This window comes from Pan paniscus, chromosome X (assembly GCF_029289425.2).
Source record: "Pan paniscus chromosome X, NHGRI_mPanPan1-v2.0_pri, whole genome shotgun sequence".
NCBI classification, from domain to species: Eukaryota; Metazoa; Chordata; class Mammalia; order Primates; family Hominidae; genus Pan; species Pan paniscus.
The window spans coordinates 154,920,430-154,939,180 of NC_073272.2; the positions used below are offsets into that span (position 1 = coordinate 154,920,430).

General features: G+C 38.1%; 1 protein-coding gene across 1 annotated transcript in view; it reads right to left on the bottom strand.

The window, feature by feature from the left end:
- F8 (coagulation factor VIII) overlaps positions 1-18,751 on the bottom strand; it is a 185,434-nt gene that overhangs the window by 105,285 nt on the left and 61,398 nt on the right. The window contains exons 11-13 of the mRNA XM_003809957.4: positions 15,320-15,534; positions 12,265-12,415; positions 6,062-6,271 (exon numbers count right to left, since the gene is read on the bottom strand). Coding sequence (XP_003810005.2) covers positions 6,062-6,271; positions 12,265-12,415; positions 15,320-15,534 — 576 coding nt within the window. The remainder of the gene's footprint in view (positions 1-6,061; positions 6,272-12,264; positions 12,416-15,319; positions 15,535-18,751) is intronic.

Consider the following 18,751-nt stretch of genomic DNA (forward strand, 5'->3'; position numbering starts at 1 on the left):
TCTCCACCCCAAATCAACAGAATATACATTTTTTTCAGCACCACACCACACCTATTCCAAAATTGACCACATAGTTGGAAGTAAAGCTCTCCTCAGCAAATGTAAAAGAACAGAAATTATAACAAACTGTCTCTCAGACCACAGTGCAATCAAACTAGAACTCAGGATTAAGAAACTCACTCAAAACTGCTCAACTACATGGAAACTGAACAACCTGCTCCTGAATGACTACTGGGTAGTCCTGAATGACTACTGGGTAGCTCCTGAATGACTACTGGGTATGTCCTGAATGACATAACGAAATGAAGGCAGAAATAAAGATGTTCTTTGAAACCAATGAGAACAAAGACACAACATACCAGAATCTCTGGGACACATTCAAAGCAGTGTGTAGAGGGAAATTTATAGCACTAAATGCCCACAAGAGAAAGCAGGAAAGATCCAAAATTGACACCCTAACATCACAATTAAAAGAACTAGAAAAGCAAGAGCAAACACATTCAAAAGCTAGCAGAAGGCAAGAAATAACTAAAATCAGAGCAGAACTGAAGGAAATAGAGACACAAAAAACCCTTCAAAAAATTAATGAATCCAGGAGGTGGTTTTTTGAAAGGATCAACAGAATTGATAGACCGCTAGCAAGACTAATAAAGAAGAAAAGAGAGAAGAATCAAATAGACGCAATAGAAAATGATAAAGGGGATATCACCACCAATCCCACAGAAATACAAACTACCATCAGAGAATACTACAAACACCTCTACACAAATAAACTAGAAAATCTAGAAGAAATGGATAAATTCCTCGACACATAGACCCTCCCAAGACTAAACCAGGAAGAAGTTGAATCTCTGAATAGACCAATAACAGGCTCTGAAATTGTGGCAATAATCAATAGCTTACCAACCGAAAAGAGTCCAGGACCAGGTGGATTCACAGCCAAATTCTATCAGAGGTAGAAGGAGGAATTGGTACCATTCCTTCTGAAACTATTCCAATCAATAGAAAAAGAGGGAATCCTCCTGAACTCATTTTATGAGGCCAGCATCATCCTGATACCAAAGCCGGGCAGAGACACAACCAAAAAAGAGAATTTTAGACCAATATCCTTGATGAACATTGATGCAAAAATCCTCAATAAAATACTGGCAAACCGAATCCAGCAGCACATCAAAAAGCTTATCCACCATGATCAAGTGGGCTTCATCTCTGGGATGCAAGGCTGGTTCAATATATGCAAATCAATAAATGTAATCCAGCATATAAACAGAACCAAAGACAAAAACCACATGATTATCTCAATAGATGCAGAAAAGGCCTTTGACAAAATTCAACAACCCTTCATGCTAAAAACTCTCAATAAATTAGGTATTGATGGGACGTATCTCAAAATAATAAGAGCTATCTATGACAAACCCACAGCCAATATCATACTGAATGGGCAAAAACTGGAAGCATTCCCTTTGAAAACTGGCACAAGACAGGGATGCCCTCTCTCACCTTTCCTATTCAACATAGTGTTGGAAGTTCTGGCCAGGGCAATTAGGCAGGAGAAGGAAATAAAGGGTATTCAATTAGGAAAAGAGGAAGTCAAATTGTCCCTGTTTGCAGATGTCAGGATTGTATATCTAGAAAACCCCATTGTCTCAGCCCAAAATCTCCTTAAGCTGATAAGCAACTTCAGCAAAGTCTCAGGATACAAAATCAATGTACAAAAATCACAAGCATTCTTATACACCAATAACAGGCAAACAGAGAGCCAAATCATGAGTGAACTCCCATTCACAATTGCTTCAAAGAGAATAAAATACCTAGGAATACAACTTACAACGGATGTGAAGGACCTCTTCAAGGACAACTACAAACCACTGCTCAAGGAAATAAAAGAGGACACAAACAAATGGAAGACTATTCCATGCTCATGGGTAGGAAGAATCAATATCATGAAAATGGCCATACTGCCCAAGGTAATTTATAGATTCAATGCCATCCCCATCAAGCTACCAATGACTTTCTTCACAGAATTGGAAAAAACTACTTTAAAGTTCATATGAAACCAAAAAAGAGCCTGCATCGCCAAGTCAATCCTAAGCCTAATGAACAAAGCTGGAGGCATCACGCTCCCTGACTTCAAACTATGCTACAAGGCTACAGTAACCAAAACAGCATGGTACTGGTACCAAAACAGAGATATAGACCAATGAAACAGAACAGGGCCCTCAGAAATAACGCCACACATCTACAACTACCTGATCTTTGACAAGCCTGAGAAAAATAAGCAATGGGGAAAGGATTCCCTATTTAATAAATGGTGCTGGGAAAACTGGCTAGCCATATGGAGAAAGCTGAAACTGGATCCCTTCCTTACACCTTATACTAAAATTAATTCAAGATGGATTAAAGACTTAAACGTTAGACCTAAAACCATAAAAACCCTAGAAGAAAACCTAGGCAATACCATTCAGGACATAGGCATGGGCAAGGACTTCATGTCTAAAACACCAAAAGCAATGGCAACAAAAGCCAAAACTGACAAATGGGAACTAATTAAACTAAAGAGCTTCTGCACAGCAAAAGAAACTACCATCAGAGTGAACAGGCAACCTACAAAATGGGAGAAAATTTTCGCAACCTACTCATCTGACAAAGGGCTAATATCCAGAATCTACAATGAACTCAAACAAATTTACAAGAAAAAAACAAACAACCCCATCAAAAAGTGGGCGAAGGACATGAACAGACACTTCACAAAAGAAGACATTTATGCAGCCAAAAAACACATGAAAAAATGCTCACCATCACTGGCCATCAGAGAAATGCAAATCAAAACCACAGTGAGATACCATCTCACACCAGTTAGAATGGCAATCATTACAAAGTCAGGAAACAACAGGTGCTGGAGAGGATGTGGAGAAATAGGAACGCTTTTACACTGTTGGTGGGACTGTAAACTAGTTCAACCATTGTGGAAGTCAGTGTGGCGATTCCTCAGGGATCTAGAACTAGAAATACCATTTGACCCAGCCATCCCATTACTGGGTATATACCCAAAGGACTATAAATCATGCTGCTATAAAGACACATGCACACATATGTTTATAGCGGCAGTATTCACAATAGCAAAGACTTGGAACCAACTCAAATGTCCAATAATGATAGACTGGAGTAAGAAAATGTGGCACATATACACCATGGAATACTATGCCGCCATAAAAATGATGAGTTCATGTCCTTTGTAGGGACATGGATGAAATTGGAAATCATCATTCTCAGTAAACGATCGCAAGAACAAAAAACCAAACACTGCATATTCTCACTCATAGGTGGGAATTGAACAATAAGAACACATGGACACAGGAAGGGGAACATCACACTCTGGGGACTGTTGTGGGGTGGGGGAAGGGGGGAGGGATAGCATTAGGCGATATACCTAATGCTAAATGACGAGTTAATGGGTACAGCACACCAGCATGGCACATGTATACATATGTAACTAACCTGCACATTGTGCACATGTACCCTAAAACTTAATGTATAATAATAAAAAAAAAGAACTAATACCAGCTCTTCACAAACTATCCCAAAAATCAAGGGGGAAAAATACTTCCAAACTGATTCCACAAGGCCAGTATTACCCTGAAACCAAACCAGACAAAGACACACACATACACAAAAAGAAACTACAGGCCAATATCTCTGATGAACATTGATGCAAAAATCCTCAATGAACTACTAGCAAACCAAATTCAACAACACAGTAAAAGATCATTCATCATGATCAAGGAGGATTCATCCCAGGGATGCAAGGATGGTTCAACATATGGAAATGAATCAATGTGATACATCATATCAACAGAATGAAGGACAAAAACAAATGATCATTTCAATTGATGCCAAAAAGATCAAATTCAACATCCCTTCATGAGAAAACTCTCAACAAACTGGGTATAGAAAGCATACCTCAAAACAATAAATGCCATATATGACAAACTATGGCTAATATCATACCAAATGTGGAAAACCAAAAGCCTTTCCTTTAAGATCTGAAACAAGATAAGGATGCCCACTTTCACCAATTCTATAAAATGTAGTCCTGGAAGTCCAAGCCAGAACAAGTAAGCAAGAGAAAGAAATAAAGGGTACCCAAATTGGAAAGGAAGAAGTCAAATTCTCCTTGTTTATAGATGACATAATCTTATATTTCACAAAAAACTAAAGACTCCATCAAAAAACTATTAGAACTGATAAACAAATTCAGTAAAGTTGCAGGATACAAAACCAACATGCAAAAATCAGTAGCATTTCTATATACCAAGAGCTAACAACCTAAAAAGAAATTTTTAAAAAATCATTTACAATAGCTATAATAAAAATAAATATATTGGAATAAATTAAACCAAAGAGCTGAGATATCTCTATAATGAAAACTAAAATACTGATAAAGGGAATTGAAGAACACACAAAAAACTGAAAAGGTATCTATCCCATTTTAATGGGCTGGAAAAACTAATATTGTTAAAATATCAATGCTACCAGATTTAATGTAATACCTATCCAAATACCAGTGAAGTTTTTCACAGAAATAGAAAAAAGAATCTTAAAATTTGTGTGGAACCACAAAAGACTCCAAACAGCCAAATAATCCGGAGCAAAATGAACAAAGCTGGAGGCATGACACTACTTGACTTGAAACTATACTACAAAGCTGTAGTAACAAAAACAGCATGGTACTGGCATAAAACCAGAAATATATGCCAGTGGAACACGACAGAGAACCCAGAAATAAATCTACACATTTATAGCCAACTCACCTTTGACAAAGTGCCAAGAACATGCACTGGTGAAAGAATAGTCTCTTCAATAAATGGTGTGGGAAAACTGGATATCCACATGCAGAAGAATGAAACTATACCCCTATCTCTCACTATATACAAAAATCAAATCAAAATGGATTAGAGACTAAAATATACAACCTGAAAGTATGAAACTACTGGAAGAAAACATTGGGGGAATGCGCCAGGACATTGGTCTGGGAAAGATTTTGCAGGTAAGACCTCAAAAGCACAGGGGACTAAAGCAAAAGTAGACAAATGGGATTATATCAAGCCATAAAGCTTCTGGACAGCAAAGGAAACAATTAACAAAGTGAAGAGACAATTTATAGGATGGGATGAAATATTTGCAAACTATACAACTGAGAGGGCATTAATAACCAGAATATATAAGAAACTCTAGTCAATAGCAAAAAAACAAAGAACCCTATTAAAAATGGACAAAGATCTGAATAGACATTTCTCAAAAGAAGACATTCAGGCGGGGCATGGTGGCTCACGCCTGTAATCCCAGCACTTTGGGAGGCCGAGGCGGGCGGATCACGAGGTCAGGAAATTGAGACCATCCTGGCTAACACGGTGAAACCCTGTCTCTACTAAAAATACAAAAAATTAGCTGGGTGTGGTGGCGGGCACCTGTAGTCCCAGCTACCCGGGAGGCTGAGGCAGGAGAATGGTGTGAACCCGGGAGGTGGAGCTTGCAGTGAGCCGAGATTGTGCCACTGCACTCCAGCCTGGGCTACAGAGCGAGACTCCGTCTCAAAAAAAAAAAAAAAAAAAAGAAGACATACAAATGGCCAACAAGTATATGAAAAACTGCTCAACATCACTAATTACCAGAGAAATGCAAACCAAAAGCACAATGAGATATTTCACTCCAGTTAAATGGCTTTTATCAAAAAGACAAAATAATTAAAAAATGCTGGTGAGGATGTGGCAAAAGGGGAATGCTTGTACACTGTTGGTGGGAGTGTAAATAAGTACAAATACTGTGGAAAAGAGTAAGGAGGTTCCTCAAAAAACTAAAAATAGAACTACTATGTGATCCTTCAAACTGTTTATTAGTTGCAAGGGTGAAAATAATAACTACTCAGAGGAGAAACCAGATCCCTGTACCTCAAGGAAGAAAATGCTATAAATGACAGCATGTGAGCTAGTGGGCAGAAGAGCATACGAATGGCTAGTGAAGCATTCACAGCTGTTGGTACAAGAAAAATATAATAACTAACCTGGGTTTTCCATCGACATGAAGACAGTTTCTCCTGAGAATGGGAATAGGGTGAGTGTATCTTCATAGACCATTTTGTGTTTGAAGGTATATCCAGAGAAGAAGACAGAAAGGAAGTCAGTCTGTGCTCCAATGCTTAGAATGTACCAGTATGCCACCTCATGCAAACAAACTGACAACTGCAAACTATCAAAAACATAGCCATTGATGCCTGCAAAAACAATGGGGAAAAGAGATTTAGACACATCACAGATTTAGTATTTTGGATTGTGATTGTCATGATACAATTAGGAATTATTATATGTTATGCCCATTATCTTATTCCCAGGAAGAGATATTATATCTCCCAAAAAAGTAGATTGTTAATAATCAGTTGGGCCCCAATCCCAATGTGAGGAGACAGTCATAAACCATCATGATAAAGATTAATTTGGATGTTATATGGGGGGCATTTTGATGAGTAGCAGGATGTTTGCATGGTCTTAAACTACACAGAGGAGAAACCAGAAAAAAACCTTTGGGTGCTTAAAGTTACCATCTGATGAAGGTCCAGATTCAAGGAAATGAAAGAAGCAGGACAAGTAGTTACTTGTACTAGATCCCTGCACTTCAAAGAAGAAAATGCTATAAATGACAGCATTGGTTGATACAACTGGAATACCAGTTGTAAATTACGGAAATGTGTTTTATCAATTTGAAGTGTCTGTTATAAAGATATAAAAGATATCTTTATTCACAGGAAATGTGTACTAAAGTATTGAGAGGTAAAGGGATGTGATGTCTGCAACTAATTTTCAAATAGAAAATAAGTAACAGAAGTGTGTATATAAAGAAAAGAAAATGAAAAACAAAATTGCAAAATGTTAAACATTTGTGAATCTGGGTAAAGGGTGTGTCAAGTTCCATGTATCATTCTTGTAACTTTTCTGTACATTTTAAATTATTTCAAACTAAAGAGCTAAGCAAAAGTAACATTGGCCTTAGTCTATGAAGGGAATTGTTTCTGAAAGCCTCTTCCACACATCCATTCATCCATCCATTCAATAAACACTTGTCTACTCTGTTACTAGGTACTGTGTAAGATGGTTGCCCACAAACCACTAAGCAATACTTAGACATTGGCTTAGTATAACTAATTAATAATTGAAGTTTTTTTCCTATACAACATTGAGATATTATAAAGCTATTATAATTAAAAATGCAGTCTTAATGCAGAATAGATAAATATATCAAACAAAATATGGAGTCCAGAAACTGACAAGATGTAAGCGGAAACTTAATATATAATAAGTTGAAACTTAATATATAATAAAGGCAGCATCTCCAACCAGTACAGGAAAAAAATCAGCTATTTGGTAAATGATAATAGAAAATATGACTATCCACTTGGAAAAAATAGATTCCACTTCATTTCACATAACTAACAAAAGTAAAGTCCTTTTAAATTAATCTGAATTTTGCCTAAGGGTACCTTTGCACTTGAGTCCTTGCACAACAAAGTTGCAGCCTGGCTTAGTTGATGAACTAACTGAAAGCCTAATTTAGGAATATGCTTTTATAACAAACAGCTCAGTCTCAGCCGATTATAGCAGCTGAACTTCCATCAATTGCAGGCGACTAACAGCTTCAAATAAGGCAAAAATGCCCAACTGTAATCAATTAAGCTGTCTCTAAACCTCACTTCCAATTTCTATCCATACTATGTTGCTGGCTGCTGTTCTGTATTTGGTTCTGAGGGCTATCTGATTCTAGAATCATGTATAAAAGCCAATTACAATCTTTAAAATACATTTGTTGTATTTTTGCCTTTTGACACTCCACATGGATTAAATAGTTATATGTCTTTTGTGAAATATGTACACACTACTTTTGGGTGCTGTACTAGTGGCTAGGGTTGCCATAACAATATACCACAGACTGGGAGGTTTAAATAACAGGAATGTGTTTTCTCACAGTTTTGAACACTAAAATTCCAAGATCAAGGTATTGGCAGGTTTGGTTTTTACTGACGCCTCTCCTTGGCTTGGTCTTTCCTCTGTGAATATGCATCCCTGGTGTCTCTGTGTGTACACATTTCCTCTTCTTTTTTTTTTTTCAGATGGAGTCTCAGTCTGTCTGCCAGTCTGGAGTGCAGTGGCGTGATCTCTGCTCACTGCAACCTCCACCTCCTGGGTTCAAGCAATCTTCTGCCTCAGTCTCCCGAGTAGCTGGGACTACAGGAGCTCGCCACCATGTCCAGCTAATTTTTGTATTTTCAGTAGAGATGGGGTTTCACCATGTTGGCCAGGATGGTCTTGATCTCTTGACCTCGTGATCCGCCCGCCTTGGCCTCCCAAAATGCTGGGATTACAGGCGTGAGCCACTGCGCCTGGCCCACATTTCCTCTTCTTATAAGGACACTAGTCATATTGGATTAGGGCCCATTGTAACAACCTCATTTTAACTTAATAAACCCCTTAAAGACCCTATCTCCAAATACAGTCACATTCTGAAATACTAGTGTTAGGGCTTCAGCATATGAATTCTAGGGGACATGATTCGGGACATAACAGGTGTATACTAGGAGTGGATTTCCTGAGTCAATAGGGTATGCCGATGTTTGGCTTTCGATGTTTGGATTTCCTGACCAGAAATTTATGAGAGTTCTCATTACTCTACATCTTTACCAATACTTGGTATGGACAGCCTTTTTAATTTTAGCCATTCTGGTGTATCTCATTGGTGGTTTTGTTTTTTTAATATCATCCTATCCAGTTTATTCCTTAACTTGCATAATGGTTATCTGAAATCACTGGAATGTAAGCTTCCTCAGGCTTAATTACTAGAATGGCTGATTCTTCTCTATCCAATCTTTTTAAATTTATTTTTTAATTGACAGGGAAAAATAGAATATATTATGATGTACATCACAATGTTTATATATGTATATATTGGAATGGGTAATTTATTAACTGTAGTCACCATAGTGTACAATAGATGTCTTTAATTTATTTCTCTTGTCTAACTGGAATTGTGTGGCAAAGTCTTTATCTCTCTGCATTTCTGAAGGAAACATTTTCTAGGTAAAGTTTTCTCAGTACTTGGAATATATCATCCCACCCTCTTCTGACCTGTAAAGTTTCTGCCTTATTGGAATTTCCTTGTATGTGGTTTGCTTCTTTTTTGTTGTTGCTTTCAGGATTCTCTCTTTGTCTTTGATATTTGACAGTTTGATTGTAATGTGTCTTCATATAGTCTTGTTTGAATCTAATCTGACTAGAGATCTTTGAGCTTCTTGTACGTGGATATTTACATCTTTCTCCAGATTTGGAAAGTTTTTGCTATCATTTCTTTAAATACACTTTCTTCCATTTTGTCTGTCTCTTCTCCTAGTTACCCATATCAGAAATTTGGTAATCATCTTTGAATCCTCTTAGTCCTTTACCAAACATAGCTAATTATTTACAAAATCATGTGCCTTCTATCTTCTAAACAAATCCTGTACATGTTCCTTCCTCTTCATTCCTACTGCAATTTCCCTATCATTTGTAGGATCCATCTACGAAATAAATCATAAATCCTACAATTTTTTAAAACACAAAATTATAAAACAAACATCTAGGTCATGAAATACAATATTGCTGCTATCCCCACAAAACACATGTGTTTATTCTCAAATGAACTCTTTCTAAGAGGTAGCCACTATCTTGTCTTTTATTATAATCATGTCCTTACTAACCTTTATACTTTTCTTCCTCTGTATCCCTAAACTATATGTTAATTTTGCCCATTTTTGAACTTTATGTAAATAATATAATACTGTATATATTCTTTTGACACTTACCATTTTACTAAAAATTGTCTTTGTGATACTTATTCATATTGTTGTGTATAGCTTTATTTTTGTGAATCTTCATTGTCACATGGTATTTCATTGTATGAAAATAGATTATCAATTTTACTGCTAATGGAAATAGGAGTGATTTATGGTTTGGGTCTCTCTCCTCCTGGTCCTTTTTTTTCTTCTTTTCTTATCCCTCTGTCTTAGCATCTTTCTCCCTGGACTCTTCCTCTGAAGATCCTTCCCCCGTGTCTCTTGGTCTCTGCCTTTGTGTCTCTCCCTGTGCTTTCTCAGACTGTTTTTCTCAACTCCAATCTCTTCTTTCTCAATTCCAGACTCTTATCTCCACCAAAAGCTATATTAGAAATCCCAGAGGAAAAAAAATATATATCATCTTCAGTGAAATTGTTTCCTGGCTCTGCTTATGTCACTATATCTCTCTAGTTTTCATCACCGTCTCCAAGAAAATGAGACGGTTTAACTGTCCAGATACTGTGGCAAGTGCACATCCTACTTGGAAAAAGATGTGGTGGGAAAGGGAGAAATTATGAATAGAAAAAAATAGAAGAACAAATATCTAGTAAATAGCACAATAAGGAAATTATAAAATACAATATTCTATCAGGCTGAAGGAATTCTGAACCAAAGCCATGAGGCTGGAGAGAAGAGGGAGAAAAGAAAAAGCTCTGTGCCACTAGAATTAAATACTAAGCATTAGACTCTTGCACAAATGTGAAATCTGAATCCTTCAGAAGGAAAGCAATACCCTGAACTATGTAAAAAATAAAAATGCAACTCAAAGGACTAAACAACCTTAAAATTTTTAGAATAATGGATAGTAAAGGACTTTAACTCTGGAGAATAATATATCACTATTACTAGAAATTCAAGCTAAATATGAGGCTCAACCCAAAGTTAAAGGGCTAAAGCTTTGAGAGGAGGGGCATAGAATTGTAACATATGCCACATTCTGGTAGGTGAGTATAACTCACATTATAACTTTTCAAGGTTCCCATGCATTTCGTTCAGGATTTTTTTTTTTTTTTTTTTTTTTTAAACGGAGTCTCACTCTGTCGCCGGCCTGGAGTGCAGTGGCATGATCTTGGCTCACTGCAGTCTCCGCCTTCCGGGTTCACGCCATTCTCCTGCCTCAGCCTCCTGAGTAGCTGGGACTACAGGCAGCCGCCACCATGCCCGGCTAATTTTTTGTATTTTTAGTAGAGACGGGGTTTCACCGTGTTAGCCAGGATGGTCTCGATCTCCTGACCTCGTGATCCACCTGCCTCGGCCTCCCAAAGTGCTGGGATTACAGGCGTGAGCCACTGTGCCCGGCCTGTTCAGGATTTTTAGTTGCATCCAGTGGGACACACAGGGAAATGTGGCTCACTCCATCTTAAACATCTTAATAATCAGAATTTCAAAAGGCATATATTGGTTTTGAAAAGACTATACTACTTATCCACTAATATAGCATGAGAACACTCTTTTATCCACAAGCCCACTAGTAATTATAATTTTGGCAGTTTGATGGGTATAAAGTGCTATCCTATTGTTATTCTATTTCGCATTTCCCTGTAGGATAGTGCAATTGGAATTTTTTACCATATTTTTGACCATTCAGATTTGTGGTATATATAAATATATACACATGTGTATGTATGCAATGGGCTGAATTGTGTTCCCCCATCCCAAATTTATACCTTGCAGTCCTAAACCCCAGTACCTCAGCATGTGACTATACCTGGAGATAGTGTTTTTAAATAGGTAGTTAGTTAAAATAAGGTCATTACGGTGGGCCCTAGCCCAACAATACTGGTATCTTTATTAGAAGAGGAGATTAGGACAAAGATATATAAAGGAGAAACCATGTGAAGACAAGGGAGAAAGCCATCTACAAGACAAGGAGAGAAGCCTCAGAAGAAACCAACGTTGCCCACATCCTGATCTCAAGCCTCCAGAGTTGTAAGACAATAGATATCTGCTGGTTAAGCCACCCAGTCTGCAGTACTTTGTTATGGCAGCACTAGAAGACTAATACAATGTATGTATGTGTTTATATATGATTATATAATTATAGAGAAAATATGTCTTAAAATATGTTACCTGGGCATGGAATGGTTGGTGAAAAGATGTAATATAGAAGGAGATAGGGAATTAAAAGGGAGAGGGAAATCAAGTAAATATTGAAAGGAAAAAATGGTGACTGGATTTTTAAAATATGGGTTATATGATCACGTGTGTTTGAGTAAAAATTATACATTTATAGGTAACATAATTGTTAAATTTATGTGCACATACAATTCATTCATTATCTGGACATCACTTTGATTACATCAATTTTTCTTTATTCACCACCCACTGGACTTAAGTGCTGCTTTACTCACTGTGCATGATGTTGGAGGCTTGGAACTCTGGATCCTCAAGCTGCACTCCAGCTGGATTGGGGAGAAAGCGTTGTATATTCTCTGTGAGGTACCAGCTTCGGTTCTCATCAAATACAGAAAACAGGATGACATTCCTCTTGTCTGACATTATCTGTTAATTACATATATTGAAAGGGGTAAAGAAATGCTACTGATGTTGTCAGGTAGGAGCTAGCAGTCTATGATGAAAGCGATGGCATGCATGTGATATATCTAATCCATTAGTTTAATTCCATTTCCTCTTAGGCATGTACCAGGGCTTGGGAGTTGAGGGTGGGTGCTATGAGCAGTGAGTATATGCTTACAACAAATGTGTCCCCAGGACAAGAGGGTGACTGATCCCACTGAACTTAGTTTTTTCTGCACCCAAGGCCATATGCTAGCTGATTTATTTGGTACAGTCTGTAGCCTTATTCTCTTCATGTTCAGATTAGAAGATTTAACTCCTTAAAGAACCAAGTGGTTATTCAGTGACTTTCTTAAGTTAGTTAAGTCAAATGAGATACTGACTTTCCTAAACTTCCATCTAGCAACTGACCTTCCACAAGGCTATAAAAAATTAAAAATAGAAAAACAGAAATCAAATAAGAAAGATAAGGTGAACCACAAAAATGTCAAACAACACTAATACCTTAAATTTTCTGTTTAAAACATTCAAATTTTTTTCAGAAGAGCATTTTGTATATGAACCAGATTTATGAATTAGTCGCTTGCTAATTGGATCTGCTAAGATTTCATATGTAAACCTCACTAATATGTATAAACCTCATTTTTTATAACCTATAGCTATATAAACCAAAATACTGAAGAGAGGAGATTGGAGAATATAGAATAATATTTCAGTTCTCTTCCCAAAAGTGACGAAAAAACTATAGTTAGGAAAAATTGGTCAGGACAAGTACTTGGCAAAATTTATACTTCTCTGAGTTTACGTGCCATGTGTTTTATTGGCACCAAAGTTCATATACTTTACTCTCTAAACATATGAAATGTTTTCAGACTAGTAGGGATCTTATGTATCATAAATATAATCAAATGGACATGTAGTCAAGCCTCAGCAATATGGCACTGAGTTATTCTGGGGCCGAGCAATGAGTTTTCGTGAAGAACTAAGCTTTTCTTGTTCAGAGAATTTAGCTTTATTTTTTAAAGCAGTAGAAATGGTCCAAATTCTATCCATATTTTGAAATATTTTATATCTTTCCCTATGTTTTGCCCAAAAGTATTTATTAAGCGTTTTTTTTTTTTTTTTTTTTGAGACAGGGTGTCGCTTTGTCATCCAGGCTCACTGCAGCCTCGACCTCCTGGGCTCAAGCTATCTTCCCACCTCAGCCTCCTGAGTAGGTGGGACTACAGGCACACACCACCATGCCCGGCTAATTTTTTTTTTTTTTTTTTTGTAGAGACAAGGTCTTACTATTTTGCCCAGGATGGTCTTGAAATCCTGAGCTCAAGCAATCCTCCTGTCTCGGCCTCCCAAAGTGCTGAGATTACAGGCGTGAGCCACCGCACATAGCCTATTAAGCTCTTACTAAGTGAGATGCACTGTGCTATATTGTGGGAACTAGCCCCCAATATTTCAACATAGGTTCTTTTCTATTTTACCTAAGTGTCGGCCGGTCTGGGAAATAAAGAGAAAGAGTACAAAAGAGAGAAATTTTACAGCTGGGTCTCCAGGGGTGACATCACATGTCGGCAGGTTCTGTGATGCCCCCAAGCCGCAAAACCAGCAAGTTTTTATTAGTGATTTTCAAAGGGGAGGGAGTGTACGAATAGGGTGTGGGTCACAAAGATCACATGATTCAAAGGCAATAAAATATCACAAGGCAAATGGGGACAGAGCAAGATCACAAGGTAGGGCGAAATTAGAATTACTAATGAGGTTCCATGTCCCGCTGTGCACGCATTGTCATTGATAAACATCTTAACAGGAAACAGGGTTCAAGAGCAGAGAACCGGTCTGACTAGAATTCGCCAGGCTGGAATTTCCTAATCCTAGCAAGCCTGGGGGCACTGCAGGAGACCAGGGCATATTTTATCCCTTATCTTCAACTGCATAAGATAAACACTCCCAGAGCGGCCATTTTAGAGGCCTCCCCCTGGGAATGCATTCTTTTCCCAGGGCTGTTCCTTGCTGAGAAAAAGAATTCAGTGATATTTCTCCTATTCGCTTTTGCAAGAAGAGAAATATGACTCTGTTCTGCCTGGCCCTGCAGGCAGTCAGACTTTATGGTTATCTCCCTTGTTCCCTGGAAATCGCTGTTATCCTGTTCTTTTCAAGGTGCCCAGATTTCATATTGTTCAAACACATATGCTTTACAAACAATTTGTGCAGATAACGCAATCATCACAGGGTCTTGAGGCAACATACATCCTCAGCTTATGAAGATGACAGGATTAAGAGATTAAAGTAAAGACAGGCATAGGAAATTATAAGAGTATTGGTTGGGGAAGTGATAAATGTCCATGAAATCTTCACAATTTATGTTCAGAGATCGCAGTAAAGACAGGCGTAAGAAATTATAAAAGTATTAATTTGGGGAACTAATAAATGTCCACAAAATCTTCACAATTTATGTTCTTCTGCCGTGGCTTCAGCCAGTCCCTCTGTTCGGGGTCCCTGACTTCCTGCAACAGTGCTACATGCTGCAGACATGTTAATTTTGAGGTACTTTTGAGTCATCCATAATGAGATGCCCATGGAAGAAATCTAGGCTGTAGATATAAATTTGTGGGTCATCTGAAAATAGGTGGTAATTGGACATATAAAAATGGGGAGGATCAGCTAGAGAGAGCTAAATCCCAGACTGGGAATGAGTACTATAGGAAAAATCTAGGGCCTACATTCTATGGCCTATCCATCCAGCAGGCACGTTTACTACGCGAAACTCAAATTCAGTAAAAGCTAAGCTCATTTCTTTTACTGACCTATATTGCAAACCATTATATTTTCTTCAGGTTATAAGGGGACATACACTGAGAATGAAACCCAGCACTTGGAAAGGCAAGAACTCACCTGGTTTCCTCTTTGATCTACAGATTCTTTGTAGCAGATGAGGAGAGGGCCAATGAGTCCTGAAGCTAGATCTCTCTCCATATTAACGAAACTAGAGTAATAGCGGGTCAGGCACCGAGGATCTGATTTAGTTGGCCCATCTTCTACAGTCACTGTCCATTTATATTTGAATATTTCTCCTGGCAGAATTGGAAAATCCTTCAAATGTTTTACACCTACCCACAAGCAAAACCATAAATAGCTCAATTAGAGTACAACAAGCCACATATTGATAATCATGTTGTTGTTGCAAGGGTTCTACAAATCTGCATGTACATATGAAGTTTCTGAGCAAGTGGAAGCTAAAGTCACACCTATTATAATTTTAAGATTCAAACAATTTTTTTAAAAAGTAAAAAGCTGTAATTGATTATCCGGTTGACTGTGAAAGTGTCAGGCCTGAATATATGCCAAAGAGCTTGGCATTGGAGTTTTAAGGTGTAGTCTCTGACTTCTGTGAGGAAAGGGAGCAAGAACTGAGATCTGCCCTCAGGGTAATGGGTCCTCAGGACAAGAACTGATTTTAGTAATTAAGTCTCATTCTGGGTATGTTTCATACCTGAAGATACAATCTAAATCAAAATTTTAATTTATATTCATTCTAAGCTCTTCCTCACCTCAGTAAGTTATGCCTGACCTATGGTTAGAGGACCCATAGAAAGGGAATGGTGTTGAGGTCAGGAGTTCGAGACCAGCCTGGTCAACATGGTGAAATGCCATCTCTACTAAAAATACAAAAATTAGCCAGGTGTGGTGGCAGGCACTTGTAATCCCAGCTACTTGGGAGGCTGAGGCATGAGAATTGCTTGAACCTGGGAGGCAGAGGTTGAGCCGGTATCATGCCAATGCACTCCAGCCTGGGGGATAGAGCGAGACTCTGTCTCCAAAAAAAAAAAAAAAAGAAAGAAAGAAAGAAAGGGAATGGTGTAGTATGTTCTTTCAATATTTCTGAGCCTTCTCTTCCCTTTTCCAGGAGCTGGGGGTGAGGGAGGGTAGGTAATAGAAGAAAGGGCAAACAGACTCTTGTTTAACAGGTCCTGCTGCTCTATCTTTGACAACACTATTTGGTCATCAATGTTCTCTGTGTGGGAGGTGCCCAAATGCTGGTCTTTTCATAGGACACATGTATGGTTTCTTTAGAGTTACCATGGGGACCTCAGCATTACATAGTTCCATGACATTAGAGATGTTTCTTTCAGCTATCCTTCTGCAACTCTCCTCTCCCCATCAGCTCTTCTTACTTCCAGTGATATATCCAAGACTCTATTGGTTCTGCTATCCCCTCATCCTGCCTAACTGCCTTCTTGGGCAGAATATCTTCAAAAGGGATAAAGCCCAGCTACTTTCAACAGTATTCACTTGTTACAGAATAAACTCATGTCAAACAGCAGGAAGGTAAACTGCTCCACTCTTGCCCTCTCTTCTTGCCCACTATTATGGGCATTACAGCCTTCAAAATTCTCCATGGAAAAGCAGGTTACCAGTAACTATCCACGTATGCCTCCAAATTTCGGGATACACATTCAAAATCTCCCCAAAACTCTGTCACTATGCCATTCTTCCATAAAGAAATGCAAATAAAGAATTCTTATCGGCAATAATGAATATTAGAAAACAGGGGAAGGAATTTTTTTTGAGATGCAGTCTTGCTCTGTTGCCCAGGCTGGAGTGCAGTGGGGTGATCTCGGCTCACTGCAACCTTCATCTCCCAGTTTCAAGCAATTCTCCTGCCTCAGCCTCCTGAGTAGCTGGGATTACAGGCACACGCCACAATGCCCGGCTATTTTTTTTGTATTTTTAGTAGAGATGGGTTTTCACCATGTTGGCCAAGCTGGTCTTGAACTCCTGACCTCAAGTGATCTGCCCGCCTTGGCCTCCCAAAGTGCTGGGATTACAGGCGTGAGCCACCGCACCCAGCGGGAAAATTTTTATAACCAGTCTGTCTGCCCATCATGTGATACTGAAGGATTCAGAAAGTTCACCCTCTATGTACCACATATTTAGAAGTTACTTGAGAATATACTTCCAGAAAAACAAAAGAAGAAATCAAAAAATAGAAATGTACAAGGGAAAAGAAGTTAATGCTATTCACTACAAGAATGTCTTTAAGAAGAAAAAGATTTGGTTCCAGCACTTTGGGACGCTGAGGCAGGCAGATCGCTTGAGCTCAGGAGTTCGACACCAGTCTGGGCAACAAGTTAACACCCCATTTCTACAAAAAATAAAAATAATAAAAAAATTAGCTGGGCATGGTAGTGTGCGTCTGTGGTCCCAACTACTCAGGAGGCTGAAGTGGGAGGATAGCCTGAGCCTGGGAGGCAGAGGTTGCAGTGAGCCAAGATCGTGCCACTGTACTCCAGCCTGGGTGACAGAGCGAGACGCTGTCTCAAAAAAAAAATAAAAGGTTTGGATAGCAAGCAATACATAGAATGATTAAGAAGCTGAAAGGCCTAAGAAATAGGGTTGAAGAAGCCTACATTTCTTTTCCGAATAAAAGAAAACAAAGTCTTACTTCAGGATACACCTTTGTGTTGGGAACATTCCAAATCCTCTCATCTAGCTATTTGAAAATAGATGTCATTGTTGACTACAGTCACCCTACAGTGCTATAGAACATTAGGACTTATGCCTCCTATCTAGCTGGAATTTTGCATCCATTAACCAACGTCTCCCTATTTCCCCCTCCCCTTCCCCTCTTTAGCCTCTAGTAACCACTATTTTATCTCTACTTCTATGAGATCAACTTTTTTCCTTCCACATATTATTTTATCTTAATAGTAAAATCACTTGAGCTGTAGAAAAGAGAGCAATCATAGCATATTACCCAGTTCTGCAGTTAACATTTATGAAAAGAAACTTGCTAAAATACTAAAATAATACAAATGCTGTTTTTTAATTTTTTAAGCTTTAGAGAAAATATATAGACAAAGCAAGGAAGAGTTATTTCAAATTACAGGGCAAAATGTAAATGTTATCAAGTTTAGTTTTGTAAAAGTAAAGGAATGGCTAGCAGCAGTAGAGAAAAGAAAGGTTTGGGGAAAGGAAAAGTGAGGGGTACAGTTTTTAATATCCTTAATTTATGAAGTATGGAGTCAAAAGATATTTTCAATCCATGATTGGAAAATATCTTACTAAAAGTTGATGTTTAGTATATTTTTAAAGTTCTAATGATAGCCAATCCAACTGAAAACACTGATAAAACTGAAACAACTTGAATGGAAAAAAGCACAAAACAAAGTAAGTATATAATGTCTAAAGTTGAAAAACAAAGAGTTAGCAGTATAAGTAACTTTTTAGAGATGTAGAGATAACCACCAAAAATCAAAAACAGAAATTCTTAAAAATGGATGCCTCTAGGGAGGCAGCCCTTTTGTAGTTTTAAGCATACACATC